Source organism: Oncorhynchus clarkii, unplaced genomic scaffold, assembly GCF_045791955.1.
Source record: "Oncorhynchus clarkii lewisi isolate Uvic-CL-2024 unplaced genomic scaffold, UVic_Ocla_1.0 unplaced_contig_11233_pilon_pilon, whole genome shotgun sequence".
Taxonomy (NCBI): Eukaryota; Metazoa; Chordata; class Actinopteri; order Salmoniformes; family Salmonidae; genus Oncorhynchus; species Oncorhynchus clarkii.
In genome coordinates this window covers 88,981-107,486 of record NW_027257950.1, presented here as the reverse complement: position 1 = coordinate 107,486, position 18,506 = coordinate 88,981, and the positions used below count along the sequence as shown (strand labels likewise).

Genomic DNA, 18,506 nt, shown 5'->3' with positions numbered 1-18,506 from the left:
AACCATTCAGTTAATACCTAACCTTAATACCTAACCTTAACCATTCAGTTAATACCTAACCTGAATACATAACCTTAACCATTCAGTTAATACCTAACTTTAACCATTCAGTTAATAACTAAACTTAACCATTCAGTTAATACCTAACCTTAACCATTCAGTTAATACCTAACCTTAACCATTCAGTTCACACCTAACCTTAATACCTAACCTTAACCATGCAGTTAATACCTAACCTTAATACCTAACCTTAACCATTCAGTTAATACCTAACCTTAATACCTAACCTTAACCATTCAGTTAATACCTAACCTTAATACCTAATCTTAACCATTCAGTTAATGCCTAATCTTAACCATTCAGTTAATACCTAACCTTAACCATTCAGTTAATACCTGACCTTAACCATTCAGTTAATACCTAAACTTAACCATTCAGTTAATACCTAACATTAATACCTAACCTTAACCATTCAGTTAATACCTAACCTTAACAATTCAGTTAATACCTAACCTTAACCATTCAGTTAATACCTAACCTTAATACCTAACCTTAACCATTCAGTTAATACCTAACCTTAATACCTAATCTTAACCATTCAGTTAATGCCTAATCTTAGCCATTCAGTTAATACCTAACCTTAACCATTCAGTTAATACCTGACCATAACCATTCAGTTAATACCTAAACTTAACCATTCAGTTAATACCTAACATTAATACCTAACCTTAACCATTCAGTTAATACCTAACCTTAACAATTCAGTTAATACCTAACCTTAACCATTAAGTTAACACATAACCTTAACCATTCAGTTAATACCTAACCTTAACCATTCAGTTAATACATAACCTTAACCATTCAGTTAATACCTAACCATAACCATTCAGTTCATACCTAACCTTAACCAGTCAGTTAATACCTTTAATACCTGACCTTAACATTCAGTTAATACCTAACCTTAATACCTGACCTTAACATTCAGTTAATACCTAACCTTAATGTCTAACCCTAACCATTCAGTTAATACCTAACCTTAACCATTCAGTTAATACCTAACCGTAACCATTCAGATTTCATGCCTGAACTTAACACTAAACACGTTGAAATTTGATGTTTGAGAAAATTAGACTGTCTAATGCTGGTAGCACTCACACACACATAAACACAATAATATAAACACACCCACACACACATATAAACACACTCATACACACACACACATATAAACACACACTCATACACACACATATAAACACATACTCATACACACACACTCGCACACACATATACACAGTCACACACACATTCTCACACACACATATAAACACACTCATACACACATTGTCACACACACAGACACACACACACATACTCAAACACACATATAAACACACACACAGACACACATTCTCACACTCACAAATACACACTCATACACACATTCTCAAACACACATATAAACACACACTCATACACACATTCTCACACACACATATACACACAGACACACCTTCTCACACACACATGTAAACACACACTCATACACACATTCTCACACTCACATATACACTCACAAATACACACACAGACACACACACACACACACACTCTCTCTCTCTCGCTCTCTCTCTCTCTCTCTCTCTCTCTCTCTCTCTCTCTCTCTCTCTCACACACACTCTCTCTCTATGTCTCTATGAGCCTCTAATGGATGTCTCCTCAGGCAGATTGATGCTAACAGGGTGTGTGTGTGTGTGTGTCTGTGTGTGTCTGTGTGTGTGTGTGTGTGTGTGCGTGTCTGTCTGTGTGTGTGTCTGTCTGTGTGTGTGTGTGTGTAGCTTCATGAAGTACAGTGAGCAGTACCTCCACCATGACCCCATCATGTCAGGCTGTCTCCCTAGCAACCCCTGGATCTCTGACGACACCTCACACTGGACCATCAACACTGACATGTAAACACACACACACACCACACCACACACACACACGCCAACACACACACACACACACACCCACCAACACACACACACACTCACCAACACACAAACACACGCCAACACACACACACACACACACACACACACACTCACCAACACATAAACACATACACACACGCCAACACACACACACACACACCGCACACGCCAACACAGACACACACATGCCAACACACACACACACCACACACGCCAACACAGACACACACACACACGCCAACACAGACACACACATGCCAACACACACACACACCACAAACGCCAACACAGACACAAACACACACACACGCCAACACAGACACACACACACGCCAACACAGACACACAACACACACGCCAACACAGACACACACACGCCAACAAACACACACACACACCAACAGACACACACACACACACCAACACAGACACATAAACAGACACACACAAAAACCTACACAGACACAACTAACACTTAAAACATGTGTGTTTATTCGTGCATGTGTTGTGTGTGTGTGTGGTGTGTGTGTGTGTGTTCTGTGTGTGTGTGTGTGGTATGTGCGTGTGGTCTGTGTGTGTGTGTGTGGTCTGTGTGTGTGTGTGTGTGTGTGTGGTCTGTGTGTGTGTGTGTGTGTGTGGTCTGTGTGTGTGTGTGTGTGTGTGTGTGCACAGGGTGGGCACTCCAACCAGGTTGAGAGTGGAGCGCTGGAGTTTCAGCTTCATGGAACTTCTGAACGACTCGATGGGAAGACGAGAGTTTATGATCTACCTGGAGAAAGAATTCAGTGGTGAAACACCACACACACACACACACACACAACACACACACACACACCACAAACACACACACACACACCTCCCCCATTGAGCTCTGCCGTTCTGTCCTGCTGATAGAAACCAGCCGGATGTATATCATTTCTGTTCAGCCAAACGGAGGTTAGTGAACTCTGTTCTGATGTCAGGAAGATATCTTCATCCAAACGGAGGTTAGTCATCTCTGTTCTGATGTCAGGAAGATATCTTCATCCAAACGGAGGTTAGTGATCTCTGTTCTGATGTCAAGAAGATATCTTCATCCAAACGGAGGTTAGTGATCTCTGTTCTGATGTCAGGAAGATATCTTCATCCAAACGGAGGTTAGTGATCTCTGTTCTGATGTCAGGAACATATCTTCCTCCAAACGGAGGTTAGTGATCTCTGTTCTGATGTCAGGAAGATATCTTCATCCAAACGGAGGTTAGTGATCTCTGTTCTGATGTCAGGAAGATATCTTCATCCAAAGTGATCTCTAGGTTAGTTCTCTAGTCACGTGTGTGTGCGTGTGTGTGTGTGTGTGTGTGTGTGTGAGAGTGTGTGTGTGTGTGTGTGTGTGTGTGTTTCAGCGGAGAACCTGTGTTTTTGGGTGGCCTGTGAGGACCTGAGACATGGAGAGAGCTCCAAGATCATCCTGAAAGTAGAGGAGGTTTACAAGTAGGTTTACACACACACACACACACACACACACACACACACACAGACGCACAAACACGCACACACGCACACACACACGCACACACACACACGCACACAGACACGCACACACACACACACACACGCACACACGCACACACACACACAGACACACAGACAAGCACAAACAGGTCTACCCATGGAGTAAAACCAACACCATTTTCTAACTTGCAGTGATTTGACTGATAGCTGCTTTATTGAGGAAAGATCGACGTACTGAGTGATGTGGTACTGAGTGATGTGGTACTGTGTTATGTGGTATTATGACTGAGTGATGTGGTACTGAGTGATGTGGTATTATGACTGAGTGATGTGATAGCTAGCTTTTTTTCAAGCAGAAATTTGCTTCTTGCAACACTAACTCAAAAAAGTTCTGGGACACTGTAAAGTCCATGGAGAATAAGAACACCTCCTCCCAGCTGCCCACTGCACTGAAGATAGGAAACACTGTCAACACTAATAAATCCACCATAATTGAACATTTCAATAAGCATTTTTCTACTGCTGGCCATGCTTTCCACCTGGCTACTCCTACCCCTGTCAACAGCACTGCACCCCCAACAGCAACTCGCCCAAGCCTTCCCCATTTCTCCTTCTCCCAAATCCATTCAGCTGATGTTCTGAAAGAGCTGCAAAATCTGGACCCCTACAAATCAGCCGGGCTAGACAATCTGGACCCTTTCTTTCTAAAATTATCTGCCGAAATTGTTGCCACCCCTATTACTAGCCTGTTCAATCTCTCTTTCGTGTCGTCTGAGATTCCCAAAGATTGGAAAGCAGCTGCGGTCATCCCCCTCTTCAAAGGGGGGGACACTCTTGACCCAAACTGCTACAGACCTATATCTATCCTACCATGCCTTTCTAAGGTCTCCGAAAGCCAAGTCAACAAACAGATTACCGACCATTTTGAATCTCACCATACCTTCTCTGCTATGCAATCTGGTTTCAGAGCTGGTCATGGGTGCACCTCAGCCACGCTCAAGGTCCTAAACGATATCTTAACCGCCATCGATAAGAAACATTACTGTGCAGCCGTATTCATTGATCTGGCCAAGGCTTTCGACTCTGTCAATCACCACATCCTCATCGGCAGACTCAACAGCCTTGGTTTCTCAAATGATTGCCTCGCCTGGTTCACCAACTACTTCTCTGATAGAGTTCAGTGTGTCAAATCGGAGGGTCTGTTGTCCGGACCTCTGGCAGTCTCTATGGAGGTGCCACAGGGTTCAATTCTTGGACCGACTCTCTTCTCTGTATACATCAATGAGGTCGCTCTTGCTGCTGGTGAGTCTCTGATCCACCTCAACGCAGACGACACCATTCTGTATACTTCCGGCCCTTCTTTGGACACTGTGTTAACAACCCTCCAGGCAAGCTTCAATGCCATACAACTCTCCTTCCGTGGCCTCCAATTGCTCTTAAATACAAGTAAAACTAAATGCATGCTCTTCAACCGATCGCTACCTGCACCTACCCGCCTGTCCAACATCACTACTCTGGACGGCTCTGACTTAGAATACGTGGACAACTACAAATACTTAGGTGTCAGGTTAGACTGTAAACTCTCCTTCCAGACCCATATCAAACATCTCCAATCCAAAGTTAAATCTAGAATTGGCTTCCTATTTTGCAACAAAGCATCCTTCACTCATGCTGCCAAACATACCCTTGTAAAACTGACCATCCTACCAATCCTCGACTTTGGCGATGTAATTTACAAAATAGCCTCCAATACCCTACTCAACAAATTGGATTCAGTCTATCACAGTGCAATCCGTTTTGTCACCAAAGCCCCATATACTACCCACCATTGCGACCTGTACGCTCTCGTTGGCTGGCCCTCGCTTCATACTCGTCGCCAAACCCACTGGCTCCATGTCATCTACAAGACCCTGCTAGGTAAAGTCCCCCCTTATCTCAGCTCGCTGGTCACCATAGCATCTCCCACCTGTAGCACACGCTCCAGCAGGTATATCTCTCTAGTCACCCCCAAAACCAATTCTTTCTTTGGCCGCCTCTCTTTCCAGTTCTCTGCTGCCAATGACTGGAACGAACTACAAAAATCTCTGAAACTGGAAACACTTATCTCCCTCACTAGCTTTAAGCATCAACTGTCAGAGCAGCTCACAGATTACTGCACCTGTACATAGCCCACCTATAATTTAGCCCTATCAACTACCTCTTTCCCAACTGTATTTAATTTATTTATTTATTTTGCTCCTTTGCACCCCATTATTTTTATTTCTACTTTGCACATTCTTCCATTGCAAAACTACCATTCCAGTGTTTTACTTGCTATATTGTATTTACCTTACCACCAAGGCCTTTTTTGCCTTTACCTCCCTTCTCACCTCATTTGCTCACATTGTATATAGACTTGTTTATACTTTATTATTGACTGTATGTTTGTTTTACTCCATGTGTAACTCTGTGTTGTTGTATGTGTCGAACTGCTTTGCTTTATCTTGGCCAGGTCGCAATTGTAAATTAGAACTTGTTCTCAACTTGCCTACCTGGTTAAATAAAGGTAAAATAAATAAAATAAATAAAAAATACTGAGAGATGTGGTACTGAGTGATGTGGTATTATTACTGAGTGATGTGGTACTGAGTGATGTGGTACTGAGTGATGTGGTACTGAGTGATGTGATACTATGACTGAGTGATGTGGTATTATTACTGAGTGATGTGGTACTGAGTGATGTGGTACTGAGTGATGTGGTATTATTACTGAGTGATGTGGTACTGAGTGATGTGGTACTGAGTGATGTGGTACTGAGTGATGTGATACTATGACTGAGTGATGTGGTATTATTACTGAGTGATGTGGTACTATGACTGAGTGATGTGGTATTATTACTGAGTGATGTGGTACTATGACTGAGTGATGTGGTATTATTACTGAGTGATGTGGTATTATTACTGAGTGATGTGGTACTATGACTGAGTGATGTGGTATTATTACTGAGTGATGTGGTATTATTACTGAGTGATGTGGTACTATGACTGAGTGATGTGGTACTGGGTGATGTGGTATTATTACTGAGTGATGTGGTACTGAGTGATGTGATACTATGACTGAGTGATGTGGTACTGAGTGATATGGTACTAAGTGATGTGGTACTGAGTGATGTGGTACTGAGTGATGTGTTATTATGACTGAGTGATGTGGTACTGAGTGATGTGGTATTATGACTGAGTGATGTGGTATTATGACTGGGTGATGTGGTACTGAGTGATGTGGTATTATGACTGAGTGATGTGGTATTATTACTGAGTGATGTGGTACTGAGTGATGTGGTACTGAGTGATGTGGTACTGAGTGATGTGATACTATGACTGAGTGATGTGGTATTATTACTGAGTGATGTGGTACTATGACTGAGTGATGTGGTATTATTACTGAGTGATGTGGTACTATGACTGAGTGATGTGGTATTATTACTGAGTGATGTGGTATTATTACTGAGTGATGTGGTACTATGACTGAGTGATGTGGTATTATTACTGAGTGATGTGGTATTATTACTGAGTGATGTGGTACTATGACTGAGTGATGTGGTACTGGGTGATGTGGTATTATTACTGAGTGATGTGGTACTGAGTGATGTGATACTATGACTGAGTGATGTGGTACTGAGTGATATGGTACTAAGTGATGTGGTACTGAGTGATGTGGTACTGAGTGATGTGTTATTATGACTGAGTGATGTGGTACTGAGTGATGTGGTATTATGACTGAGTGATGTGGTATTATGACTGGGTGATGTGGTACTGAGTGATGTGGTATTATGACTGAGTGATGTGGTACTGTGATCTGAGTATTTGGTATTATGATCTGTGTGTGTGTGTAGGAACTTTCTGGCCCCTGGGGCAGCTCGCTGGGTGAACATCGATAGTAAGACCATGGAGAGAACACTGGAGGGAATCAAACGACCTCATCGCTTCATTATGGACGACGCCCAGATGCACATCTACTTCCTCATGAAGAAGGTAACCCATGACCTCAAACACCTGAACCCTGACCTCTAACCCCTGAACTGTAAACCGTAACCTCTCTAGTACTCCTACCCCAGGTATCTGACCTCTAACCTTTAGTACTCCTACCCCAGGAATCTAACCTCTAACCTCTAGGACTCCTACCCCATGTATCTAACCTCTAACCTCTAGTACTCCTACCCAAGGAATCTAACCTCTAACCTCTAGGACTCCTACCCTAGGTATCTAACCTCAAACATCTGATTTCTAGGACTCCTACCCCAGGTATCTGAAGTCTGAGCTGTATAAGAACATGCTGGCCAAAGCCATCGTTCCCCAGGAGACCAAGAAGAGGTACTCAGGAAATTTTACATTACAATATATACTACATTACAATGTATAATCCTCAATATACTACATTACAATAGATATTCCTCAATATATTACATTACAATATATACTCCTCAATATACTACATTACTATATATACCCTTCAATATACTACATTACAATATATATTTCTCAATATACTACTTTAAAATATATACTACATTAAAATATATACTTCTCAATATACTACATTACAATACATACTCCTCAATATACTACATTACAATATATACTTCTCAATATACTCCATTGCAATTTATACTCCTCAATATACTACATTAAAAATTAATATTCCTCAATATACTACATTACAATATATACTTCTCAATATAATACATTAAAATATATACTTCTCAATATACTACATTACAATATATACTCCTCAATATACTTTATTAAAATATATACTCCTCAATATACTACAATATATACTCCTCAATATACTACATTAAAATATGTACTTCTCAATATACTACATTACAATATAGACTCCTCAAAATACTACATTACAGTATATACTCCTCAATATACTACATTACAATATATACTCCTCAATATACTACATTACAATATATACTCCTCAATATACTACATTACAATATATACTCTCCAATACAACCTCCCGAATAAACTATATTACAATATATACACCTCATTATACATGTCAAATATGGCCAATATAACACGGCTAAGGGCTGTGTCCAGGCACTCCGTGTTTCTCATGAGAACATCCCTTAGCTGTGGTATATTGGCCATATACCACACCTCCTTGGGCCTTATTGCTTAAATATATACTCCCCAATATACTACATTACAATGTACAGTGCCTTTGGAAAGTAGTCAGACCCCTTGCCTTTTTCCACATTTTGTTAGGTTAGAGCCTTATTCTAAAATTGATTCAACTGTTTTTTTCCTCATCAATCTACAAACAGTACGCCATAATAAAAAGGCAGAAACAAGTTTTTAAACATTTTTGCTAATTTATAAGAAGAAAATTGGAAATATGACATTTATTTTAGTATTCAGAGCCTTTACTCAATACTTTGTTGAAGCACCTTTGGCAGCAATTACAGCCTTGAGTCTTCTTGGGTATGACGCTACAAGCTTGGGACACCTGTATTTGGGGAGTTTCTCACATTCTTCTCTGCAGATCCTCTCAAGCTCTGTCAATTTGGATGGGGAGCGTCGCTGCAAAGATAATTTCAGGTCTCTCCAGAGATGTTCAATCGGGTCCAGGCTCTGGCTGGGCCATCAAGGACATTCAGAGACTTGTCCCAAAGCCACTCCTGCGTTGTCTTGGCTTGTATGCTTAGGGTCGTTGTCCTGTTGGAAGGTAAACATTAGACTGGGGGCGAAGGTCCTGAGCGCTCTGGAGCAGATTTTCATCAAGGAGCTCCCTGTACTTTGCTCCGTTCATCTTTCCCCGGGATTCTGACTAGTCCCTGCCACTGAAAAATATCCCCACAGCATGATGCTGCCACCACCATGCTTCCCCGTAGAGATGGTTTCAGGATTTCTCCAGACGTGACGCTTGACATTCAGGCCAAAGAGTTCAATCTTTTATTTAATTTATTTCACCTTTATTTAACCAGGTAGGCCAGTTGAGAACAAGTTCTCATTTACAACTGCGACCTGGCCAAGATAAAGCAAAGCAGTGCGACACAAACAACAACACAGAGTTACACATGGAATAAAAAAAGTACCGTCAATAACACAATAGAAAAGTGTAAATACAGTGTGTGCAAATGAGGTAAGATTAGGGAGGTAAGGCAATAAATAGGCCAAAGTGGCAAAATAATTACAATTTAGCAATTAAACACTGGAGTGATAGATGTGCAGAAGATGATTGTGCAAGTAGAGATACTGGGGTACAAAGGAGCAAAAAATAAAATAACAATATGGGGATGAGGTAGTTGGGTGGCCTATTTACAGATGGGCTATGTACAGGTTCAATGATCTATAAGCTGCTCTGGCAACTGATGCTTAAAGTTAGTGAGGGAGATATGGGTCTCCAGCTTTAGTGGAGATTTTTGTTTTTTAAAGATTTTTGCAATTCATTCCAGTCATTGGCAGCAGAGAACTGGAAGGAAAGGCGGCCAAATGAGGAATTGGCTTTGGGGGTGACCAGTGAAATATTCCTGCTGGAGCGCGTGCAATGGGTGGGTGTTGCTATGGTGACCAGTGAGCTGAGATAAGGCGGGGCTTTACCTAGCAAAAACGTATAGATGACCTGGAGTCAGTGGGATTGGCGACGAAAATGAAGCGAGGGCCAGCCAATGAGAGCATGCAGGTCGCAATGGTGGGTAGTATATGGGGCATTGGTGACAAAACGGATAGCACTGTGATAGACTGCATCCAATTTGCTGAGTAGAGTGTTAGAGACTGTTTTGTAAATGACATCATCGAAGTCAAGGATCGGCAGGATAGTCAATTTTACGAGGGTATGTTTGGCAGCATGAGTGAAGGATGCTTTGTTGCGAAATAGGAAGCCGATTCTAGATTTAATTTTGGATTGGAGATGCTTAATATGAGTCTGGAAAGAGAGTTTACAGCCTAACCAGACACCTAGGTATTTGCAGTTGTTCACATTTTCTAGGTCAGAACCGTACAGAGCGATGCTAGACTGGCGTTCAGGTGCGGGCAGCGATCAGTTGAAGAGCATGCATTTAGTTTTACTTGCATTTAAGAGTAGTTGGAGGCCACGGAAGGAGATTTGTATGGCATTGAAGCTCGTCTGGAAGTTAAGTAACACAGTGTCCAAAGAAGTGCAAGAAGTATACAGAATGGTGTCATCTGCATAGAGGTGGATCAGAGAATCACCAGCAGCAAGAGCAACATCATTGATGTATACAGAGAATAGTCTGCCCGAGAATTGAACCCTGTGGCACCCCTAGAGACTGACAGAGGTCTGGACAACAGGCCCTCCGATTTGACATACTGAACTCTATCTGAGAAGTAGTTAGTGAACCAGGTGAGGCAGTCATTTGAGAAACCAAGGCTGTTGAGTCTGCCGATAAGAATGCGGTGATTGACAGAGTCGAAAGCCTTGACCAGGTTGATGAAGACGGCTGCACAGTATTGTCTTTTATCAATGGCGGTTATGATATCGTTTAGGACCTTGAGTGTGAATGAGGTGCACCCATGACCAGCTCTGAAACCAGATTGCATAGCGGAGAAGGTACGGTGGGATTCGAAATGGTCTGTGATCTGTATGTTAAATTTGCTTTCGGAGACCTTAGAAAGGCAGGGTAGGATGGATATGGATCTGTAACAGTTTGGGTCTAGAGTGTCTCCCCCTTTGAAGAGGGGGATGACCGCAGCTGCTTTCCAATCTTTGGGGATCTCAGACTATATAAAAGAGAGGTTGAACAGGCTAGTAATAGGGGTTGCAACAATTGTGGCGGATAATTTTCGAAAGAGAGGGTCCAGATTGTCTAGCCCAGCTGATTTGTAGGGGTCCAGATTTTGCAGCTCTTTCAGAACATCAGCAATCTGGATTTGGGTGAAGGAGAAATGGGGAGGCTTGGGCAAGATGCTGTGGGGGGAGGAACTGTTGACCATGGTAGCGGTGAAAAGCATGGCCAGCCTTAGAAAAAATGCTTATTGATATTCTAAATTATCATGGATTTATCGGTGGTGACAGTGTTTCCTATCCTCAGTGCAGTGGGCAGCTGGGAGGAGGTCCTCTTATTCTCCATGGACTTTACAGTGTCCCAGAACTTTTTCGAGTTTGTGCTACAGGATGCAAATTTCTGTTTGAAAAAGCTAGCCTTTGCCTACCTAACTGCCTGGGTATATTGGTTGCTAACTTCCCTGAACAGTTGCATATCGCGGGGCCTATTCAATGCTACTGTTGGAATGAGGTCATTATCCTTCCAGGATACCCTGGCCGATTAGAAAGGCCCTGCTCGCTGAAGTGTTTTAGGGAGCGCTTGACAGTGATGAGGGGTGGTCGTTTGACTGCAGACCCATTACAGACGCAGGCTATACTTATTTTCTACCATAATTTGCAAATAAGTTCATAAAAAATCCTACAATGTGATTTTCTGGATTTTTTTCCCTCATTTTGTCTGTCATAGTTGAAGTGTACCTATGATGAAAATTACAGGCCTCTCATCTTTTTAAGTGGGAAGTGTTGCACAATTGGTGGCTGACTAAATACTTTTTTGCCCCACTGTATATAGACAGGTAAATTGACTTTACCACAGGTGGACTGTAATCAAGTTGTAGAAACATCTCAAGAATGATCAATGGAAACAGGATGCACCTGAGAGTCGCACAGCAAAGGATCTGAATGCTTATGTAAATATGACAGTTATTATGATGAGGTATGACAGTTATTATGATGAGGTATAACAGTTATTATGATGAGGTATGACAGTTATTATGATGAGGTATGACAGTTATTATGACGAGGTATGCCAGTTATTATGATGAGGTATGACAGTTATTATGATGAGATATGACAGTTATTATGATGAATACTTATGTAAATAAGGTATTTCTGTTTTTTCATCAACAACCAAATATTCTAAAATCCTGTTTTCACTTTGTGGGTACTGTGTGTAGGTTGCTGAGGATTGTTTTAAAATTAATCCATTTTGGAATGAGACTGTAATGTAACATTGTGTTGCTGAGGATTGTTTTTAAATTTAATCTGTAATGTAACAAAGTGTGGAAAAAGTCAATGGGTCCGAATACTTTCCGAATGTACTCAATATATACTACACTGCAATATATACTCCTGAATATATACTCAATATATACTACACTGCAATATATACTCCTGAATATATACTCAATATATACTACACTGCAATATATACTCAATATATACTCCTGAATATATACTCAATATATACTCCTGAATATATACTCAATATATACTACACTGCAATATATACTCCTGAATATATACTCAATATATACTCCTGAATACATACTCAATATATACTACACTGCAATATATACTCCTGAATATATACTCAATATATACTACACTGCAATATATACTCAATATATACTCCTGAATATATACTCAATATATACTCCTGAATATATACTCAATATATACCACACTGCAATATATACTCAATATATACTCCTGGACATATACTCAATATATACTCCTGAATATATATTCAATATATACTACACTGCTATATATATATATACTCCTGAATATATACTCGATATATACTACACTGCAATATATACTCCTGAATATATATTCAATATACTACACTGTAATATACTCCTGAATATATATTCAATATATACTCAATTACAATATATAATCAAGAATATATAGTCAATATATACTACACTGCAATATATACTCCTGAATATATATTCAATATATACTCAATTACAATATATACTCCTGGATATATAGTCAATATATACTCAATTACAATATATACTCCTGAGAACTGTGCTGACACAAGCAACTAACATAGACAATCACCCACGAACAAACAGTGAAACCCAGGCTACCTAAGTATGATTCTCAATCAGAGACAACTAATGACACCTGCCTCTGATTGAGAACCATACTAGGCCGAAACATAGAAATCCCCAAAATCATAGAAAAACAAACATAGACTGCCCACCCCAACTCACGCCCTGACCATACTAAATAATGACAAAACAAAGGAAATAAAGGTCAGAACGTGACAGATATATAGTTAACATACACTCAATCACAATATATACTCATCAAATATATACTCCTGAATATATATTCAATATATACTCAATTACAATATATACAACTCAAAATATACTCAATAAATATTAAGTATATACTCTTCAAATATATACTCCTCAATACTCTGCAATATACTACAATACAATATATACTCCTCAAGATATGCTGCATTACAATATATACACTCGTAAATGTATATATATATATAGCATTAGAATATACAGTGTGTGTTCAAAACATTAGGAACACCTGTGTTTTCCCTGACACAGAATGAGCAGGTGAATCCAGGTGAAAGCTGAAACAGAATGACCAGGTGAATCCAGGTGAAAGCTGGAATCACCTGTTCAGGGCCTACATAAAGCTGTAGGAGCCTACATAAAGCTGCTAGGGCCTACATAAAGCTGTCAGGGCCTACATAAAGCTGTCAGGGCCTACATAAAGCTGTTAGGGCCTACATAAAGCTGTCAGGGCCTACATAAAGCTGTCAGGGACTACATAAAGCTGTCAGGGCCTACATAAGGCTGTCAGGGCCTACATACAGCTGTCAGGGCCTACATAAAGCTGTCAGGGCCTACATAAAGCTTTTTAGGTTCTACATAAAGCTTTTTAGGTTCTACATAAAGCTGATAGGGACTACATAAAGCTGTCAGGGCCTACATAAAGCTGTTAGGGACTACATAAAGCTGATAGGGACTACATAAAGCTGTCAGGGCCTACATAAAGCTGTCAGGGCCTACATAAAGCTGTCAGGGCCTACATAAGGCTGTTAGGGCCTACATAACGCTGTCAGGGCCTACATAAAGCTGTCAGGGCCTACATAAAGCTGTCAGGGCCTACATAAAGCTGTTAGGGCCTACATAAAGCTGTCAGGGCCTACATAAAGCTGTCAGGGCCTACATAAAGCTGTCAGGGCCTACATAAAGCTGTTAGGGCCTACATAAAGCTGTCAGGGCCTACATAAAGCTGTCAGGGCCTACATAAGGCTATTAGGGCCTACATAAAGCTGTCAGGGCCTACATAAAGCTGTCAGGGCCTACATAAAGCTGTCGGGGCCTACATAAGGCTGTTAGGGCCTACATAAAGCTGTCAGGGCCTACATAAATCTGTCAGGTCCTACATAAAGCTGTCAGGGCCTACATAAAGCTGTCAGGGCCTACATAAGGCTGTTAGGGCCTACATAAAGCTGTCAGGGCTTACACAAAGCTGTTAGGGCCTACATAAACCTGTCAGGGCCTACATAAAGCTGTCAGGGCCTACATAAAGCTGTCAGGGCCTACATAAAGCTGTTAGGGTCTACATAAAGCTGCTAGGGCCTACATAAGGCTGTTAGGGCCTACATAAAGCTGTCAGGGCCTACATAAAGCTGTCAGGTCCTACATAAAGCTGTCAGGGCCTACATAAAGCTGTCAGGGCCTACATAAGGCTGTTAGGGCCTACATAAAGCTGTCAGGGCTTACACAAAGCTGTTAGGGCCTACATAAACTTGTCAGGGCCTATATAAAGCTGTCAGGGCCTACATAAAGCTGTCAGGGCCTACATAAAGCTGTCAGGGCCTACATAAAGCTGTTAGGTCCTACATAAAGCTGTCAGGGGTCCTACATAAAGCTGTCAGGGCCTACATAAAGCTTTTTAGGGCCTACATAAAGCTGATAGGGACTACATAAAGCTGTTAGAGCCTACATAAAGCTGTCAGGGCCTACATAAAGCTGTTAGGGTCTACATAAAGCTGCTAGGGCCTACATAAAGCTGTCAGGGCCTACATAAAGCTGTTAGGGCCTACATAAAGCTGCTAGGGCCTACATAAAGCTGTTAGGGCCTACATAAAGCTGTCATGGCCTACATAAAGCTGTTAGGGCCTACGTAAAGCTGTCAGGGCCTACGTAAAGCTGGTAGGGCCTACATGAAGCTGTTAGAGCCTACATAAAGCTGTTAGGGCCGACATAAAGCTGTTAAGGCCTACATAAAGCTGTCAGGGCCTACATAAAGCTGGTAGGGCCTACATGAAGCTGGTAGGTCCGACATAAAGCTGGTAGGGCCTACATAAAGCTGTTAAGGCCGACATAAAGCTGCCCCAACAGCAGAGCTTTCTTTTCAGCACTGTGGAGTGAATCCTTACCACCACTACACCTGGCTATCAGCAGAACCTTGTCTGGCAGCAAAACAGTTCATTAAGCATAATGTAATGCCTTTAAATAAAACTTAGCTGATATGGCTTACTTGCTTAAACAAATGTGGTTTCTACTGACAATGGAGATGCACAAACTATGGCATAAGGATGACGAGTGGCAATCCATCATTTTGCTTAAGACATTAATGAGCATCCTAGCGATGGACTAGTCAATATAACGATTTGTTCAGCACTTTTGAAATGTACAGCGACAGAATCAGAACATTGGCTGTTCTTACAGTATTCTCCCTGTACACCAGAACCATATGATAAATAGAGGGGGTATATAAGCAGACAAGGAAAGCTCTTACAATGATGATTACATTTCTCTAAAACAGGCTATAGGCTGCATGCGCACCATCAAGTCAGAACAGTAGGCTAAGTTATGAGGGCGAAAGGGACCAAATTATTAGGGTGAGGTACATGGGCTACTAACAGCTTGCTACACAACATACACTTAGTATTACTTTCTCAGCTACAGTATAAATATCTCCCTGGCATATTACATAATTTATGTAGCAGCATACAAGACATGTTTGGACTCACCTTGTTGTGCTGTGCTCACTTAAACAGGAAGGTGGCGCGGCGCTCACTTGGAATTCCGAGCTAGATGGCCGTTCAAAACGTATTTTCCCAGTCGGAGCTTGTTTGTTTTGAACTCTGCAAAAGTCATGCTGGATCATGAGTTTGCTACAACCTAGCCTATGAATGAAAGTTTACAGCGTAGGTGTACTGGTCAAGAGAAATTTGAGTAATCAAGGTGACAGACATTGACACATTCAGTACCGTCTTGCACAATCTTGCCTGCATCCAGCTGATCTAGGGTGTAATCATTAGTCCAACAGTTGTAAACAAGTTTTTCTATTCAGGTATGTTTATCCTTGTTTCGTTCCGTTTACTTCCGTTTAAGAAAATTTGAATGAATACACCCCTGATCACACACAAAAGCAGTTCACTTTTGTAGCAGCCAGATCGTTGTATAATTCCTTCTTGCGTCTACGTGTTCTCCTCCTCTCACCTTTTCACTTGGCTTGTGGACTTCAGTGGACAACAGATCAGCTGTCTGTGACCAGGTGAAAAACCTTTCCGAGCCAAACCCTTATATCATAACCGCTAACCGCTGCACACAGCCTGTGTTGTTGTCACCATATTAGCTAACGTCAAGTCAAAAACACAGCTACAAGAACAAACGCTTTAGTGAACCTGCTACAATCAAACAGTACAGTGCATAGTTAGCAAGCAGTTTAGCGGTGCCACCGGCGAGCTCTGGTGGCTATAAATTAATACAAAGCTTACCTTGACTTGGAAGAGTTCCAGTGTTGGATAGCCATAGCCAGCTAGCTAACATAGCATCTCTCTCTGTTTGATAGCCATAGCCAGCTAGCTAACATAGCATCCCTCTCTGTTGGATAGCCATAGCCAGCTAGGTAACATAGCATCCCTCTCTGTTGGATAGCCATAGCCAGCTAGCTAACATAGCATCCCTCTCTGTTTGATAGCCATAGCCAGCTAGCTAACATAGCATCCCTCTCTGTTTGAACCGGGTGTTTGAGTAGGATAAACTAGCTAGTTACATTTTATAGTTAAGTAAATGAAAGTGACAGAAACATATTTGTCCAAAACTGTCCACATTTTATGCACTGCAGTGCTAGCTAGCTGTAGCGTATACTAGATTCATTCTCTGATCCTTTGATTGGGTGGACAACATGTCAGTTCATTCTGCAAGAGCTCTGATAGGTTGGAGGACGTCCTCCGGAAGTTGTCATAATTACTGTGTAAGTCTATGGAAGGGGGTGAGAACCATGAGCCTCCTAGGTCCCCAGAGGAGGATGGGCACTAAATGTCCTCCGGCTACACCATGGTGCTACCCTACAGAGTGCTGTTGAGGCTACTGTCGACCTTCATAGCAAAACAGTGTGTTTAAATAATTTATTTGGTGACGTGAATATATTTAGTAAAGTTTTATCTAAAAAGGATAACTTTTTTTTATGTTTCACTATTTTTATTTTTATGAAATTCACTTCCTCCTCTGAGGAGCCTCGACTGTCCTCAATATATTCTACAATACATACTCAACATACACTGAGTGGACAAAACATTATATATTTTGAGTTGTACTCCCTTTTGCCCTCAGAAACGTCTCAATTCATCAAGAAATGGACTCTATAAGGTATCTAAAGTATTCCACAGGGATGCTGGTCCATGTTGACTCCAATGCTTCCCACAGTTGTGTCAAGTTGGCCGGATACTGTGGGGTCCGAAGTGATTGACAACCTTGAATTATTTTATACAATAATTTTTGCTCATCTTTATCAAGGGTCTCAATTATTTCAGCCCCTCACTATATACTCCTCAAAATATACTACATTACAATATATACTCCTCAATATATACTCCTTAAATACTACAATATACTCACTATATTAACAATATATACTCCTCAATATATACTCCTTAAATACTATAATGTACTCACTATATTAACAATATATACTACTCAATATATACTCCTTAAATACTACAATGTACTCACTATATTAACAATATATATACTCTTCAATATACACTCCTTGAATACTACAATATACTCACTATATTAACAATATGTACTCTTCAATATATACTCCTTAAATACTACAATATACTCACTATATTAACAATATATACTCTTCAATATATACTCCTTAAATACTACAGTATACTCACTATATTAACAATATATACTCCTTATACACTACAACATACTCACTATATTAAAAATATATACTATTTTTATA

The 18,506-nt window shown here is 40.8% G+C and overlaps 1 protein-coding gene across 3 annotated transcripts in view; it reads left to right on the top strand.

Moving 5' to 3' along the window:
- LOC139394182 (regulator of G-protein signaling 11-like) overlaps nt 1-18,506 on the top strand; it is a 77,217-nt gene that overhangs the window by 57,373 nt on the left and 1,338 nt on the right. For 2 of the 3 annotated variants that reach the window (XM_071142224.1, XM_071142225.1), the window contains 5 exons: nt 1,839-1,952; nt 2,649-2,764; nt 3,359-3,446; nt 7,339-7,477; nt 7,734-7,816. In XM_071142224.1, the coding sequence (XP_070998325.1) occupies nt 1,839-1,952; nt 2,649-2,764; nt 3,359-3,446; nt 7,339-7,477; nt 7,734-7,816 (540 nt within the window). The remainder of the gene's footprint in view (nt 1-1,838; nt 1,953-2,648; nt 2,765-3,358; nt 3,447-7,338; nt 7,478-7,733; nt 7,817-18,506) is intronic. The other variant, XM_071142226.1, reaches the window with a different exon arrangement.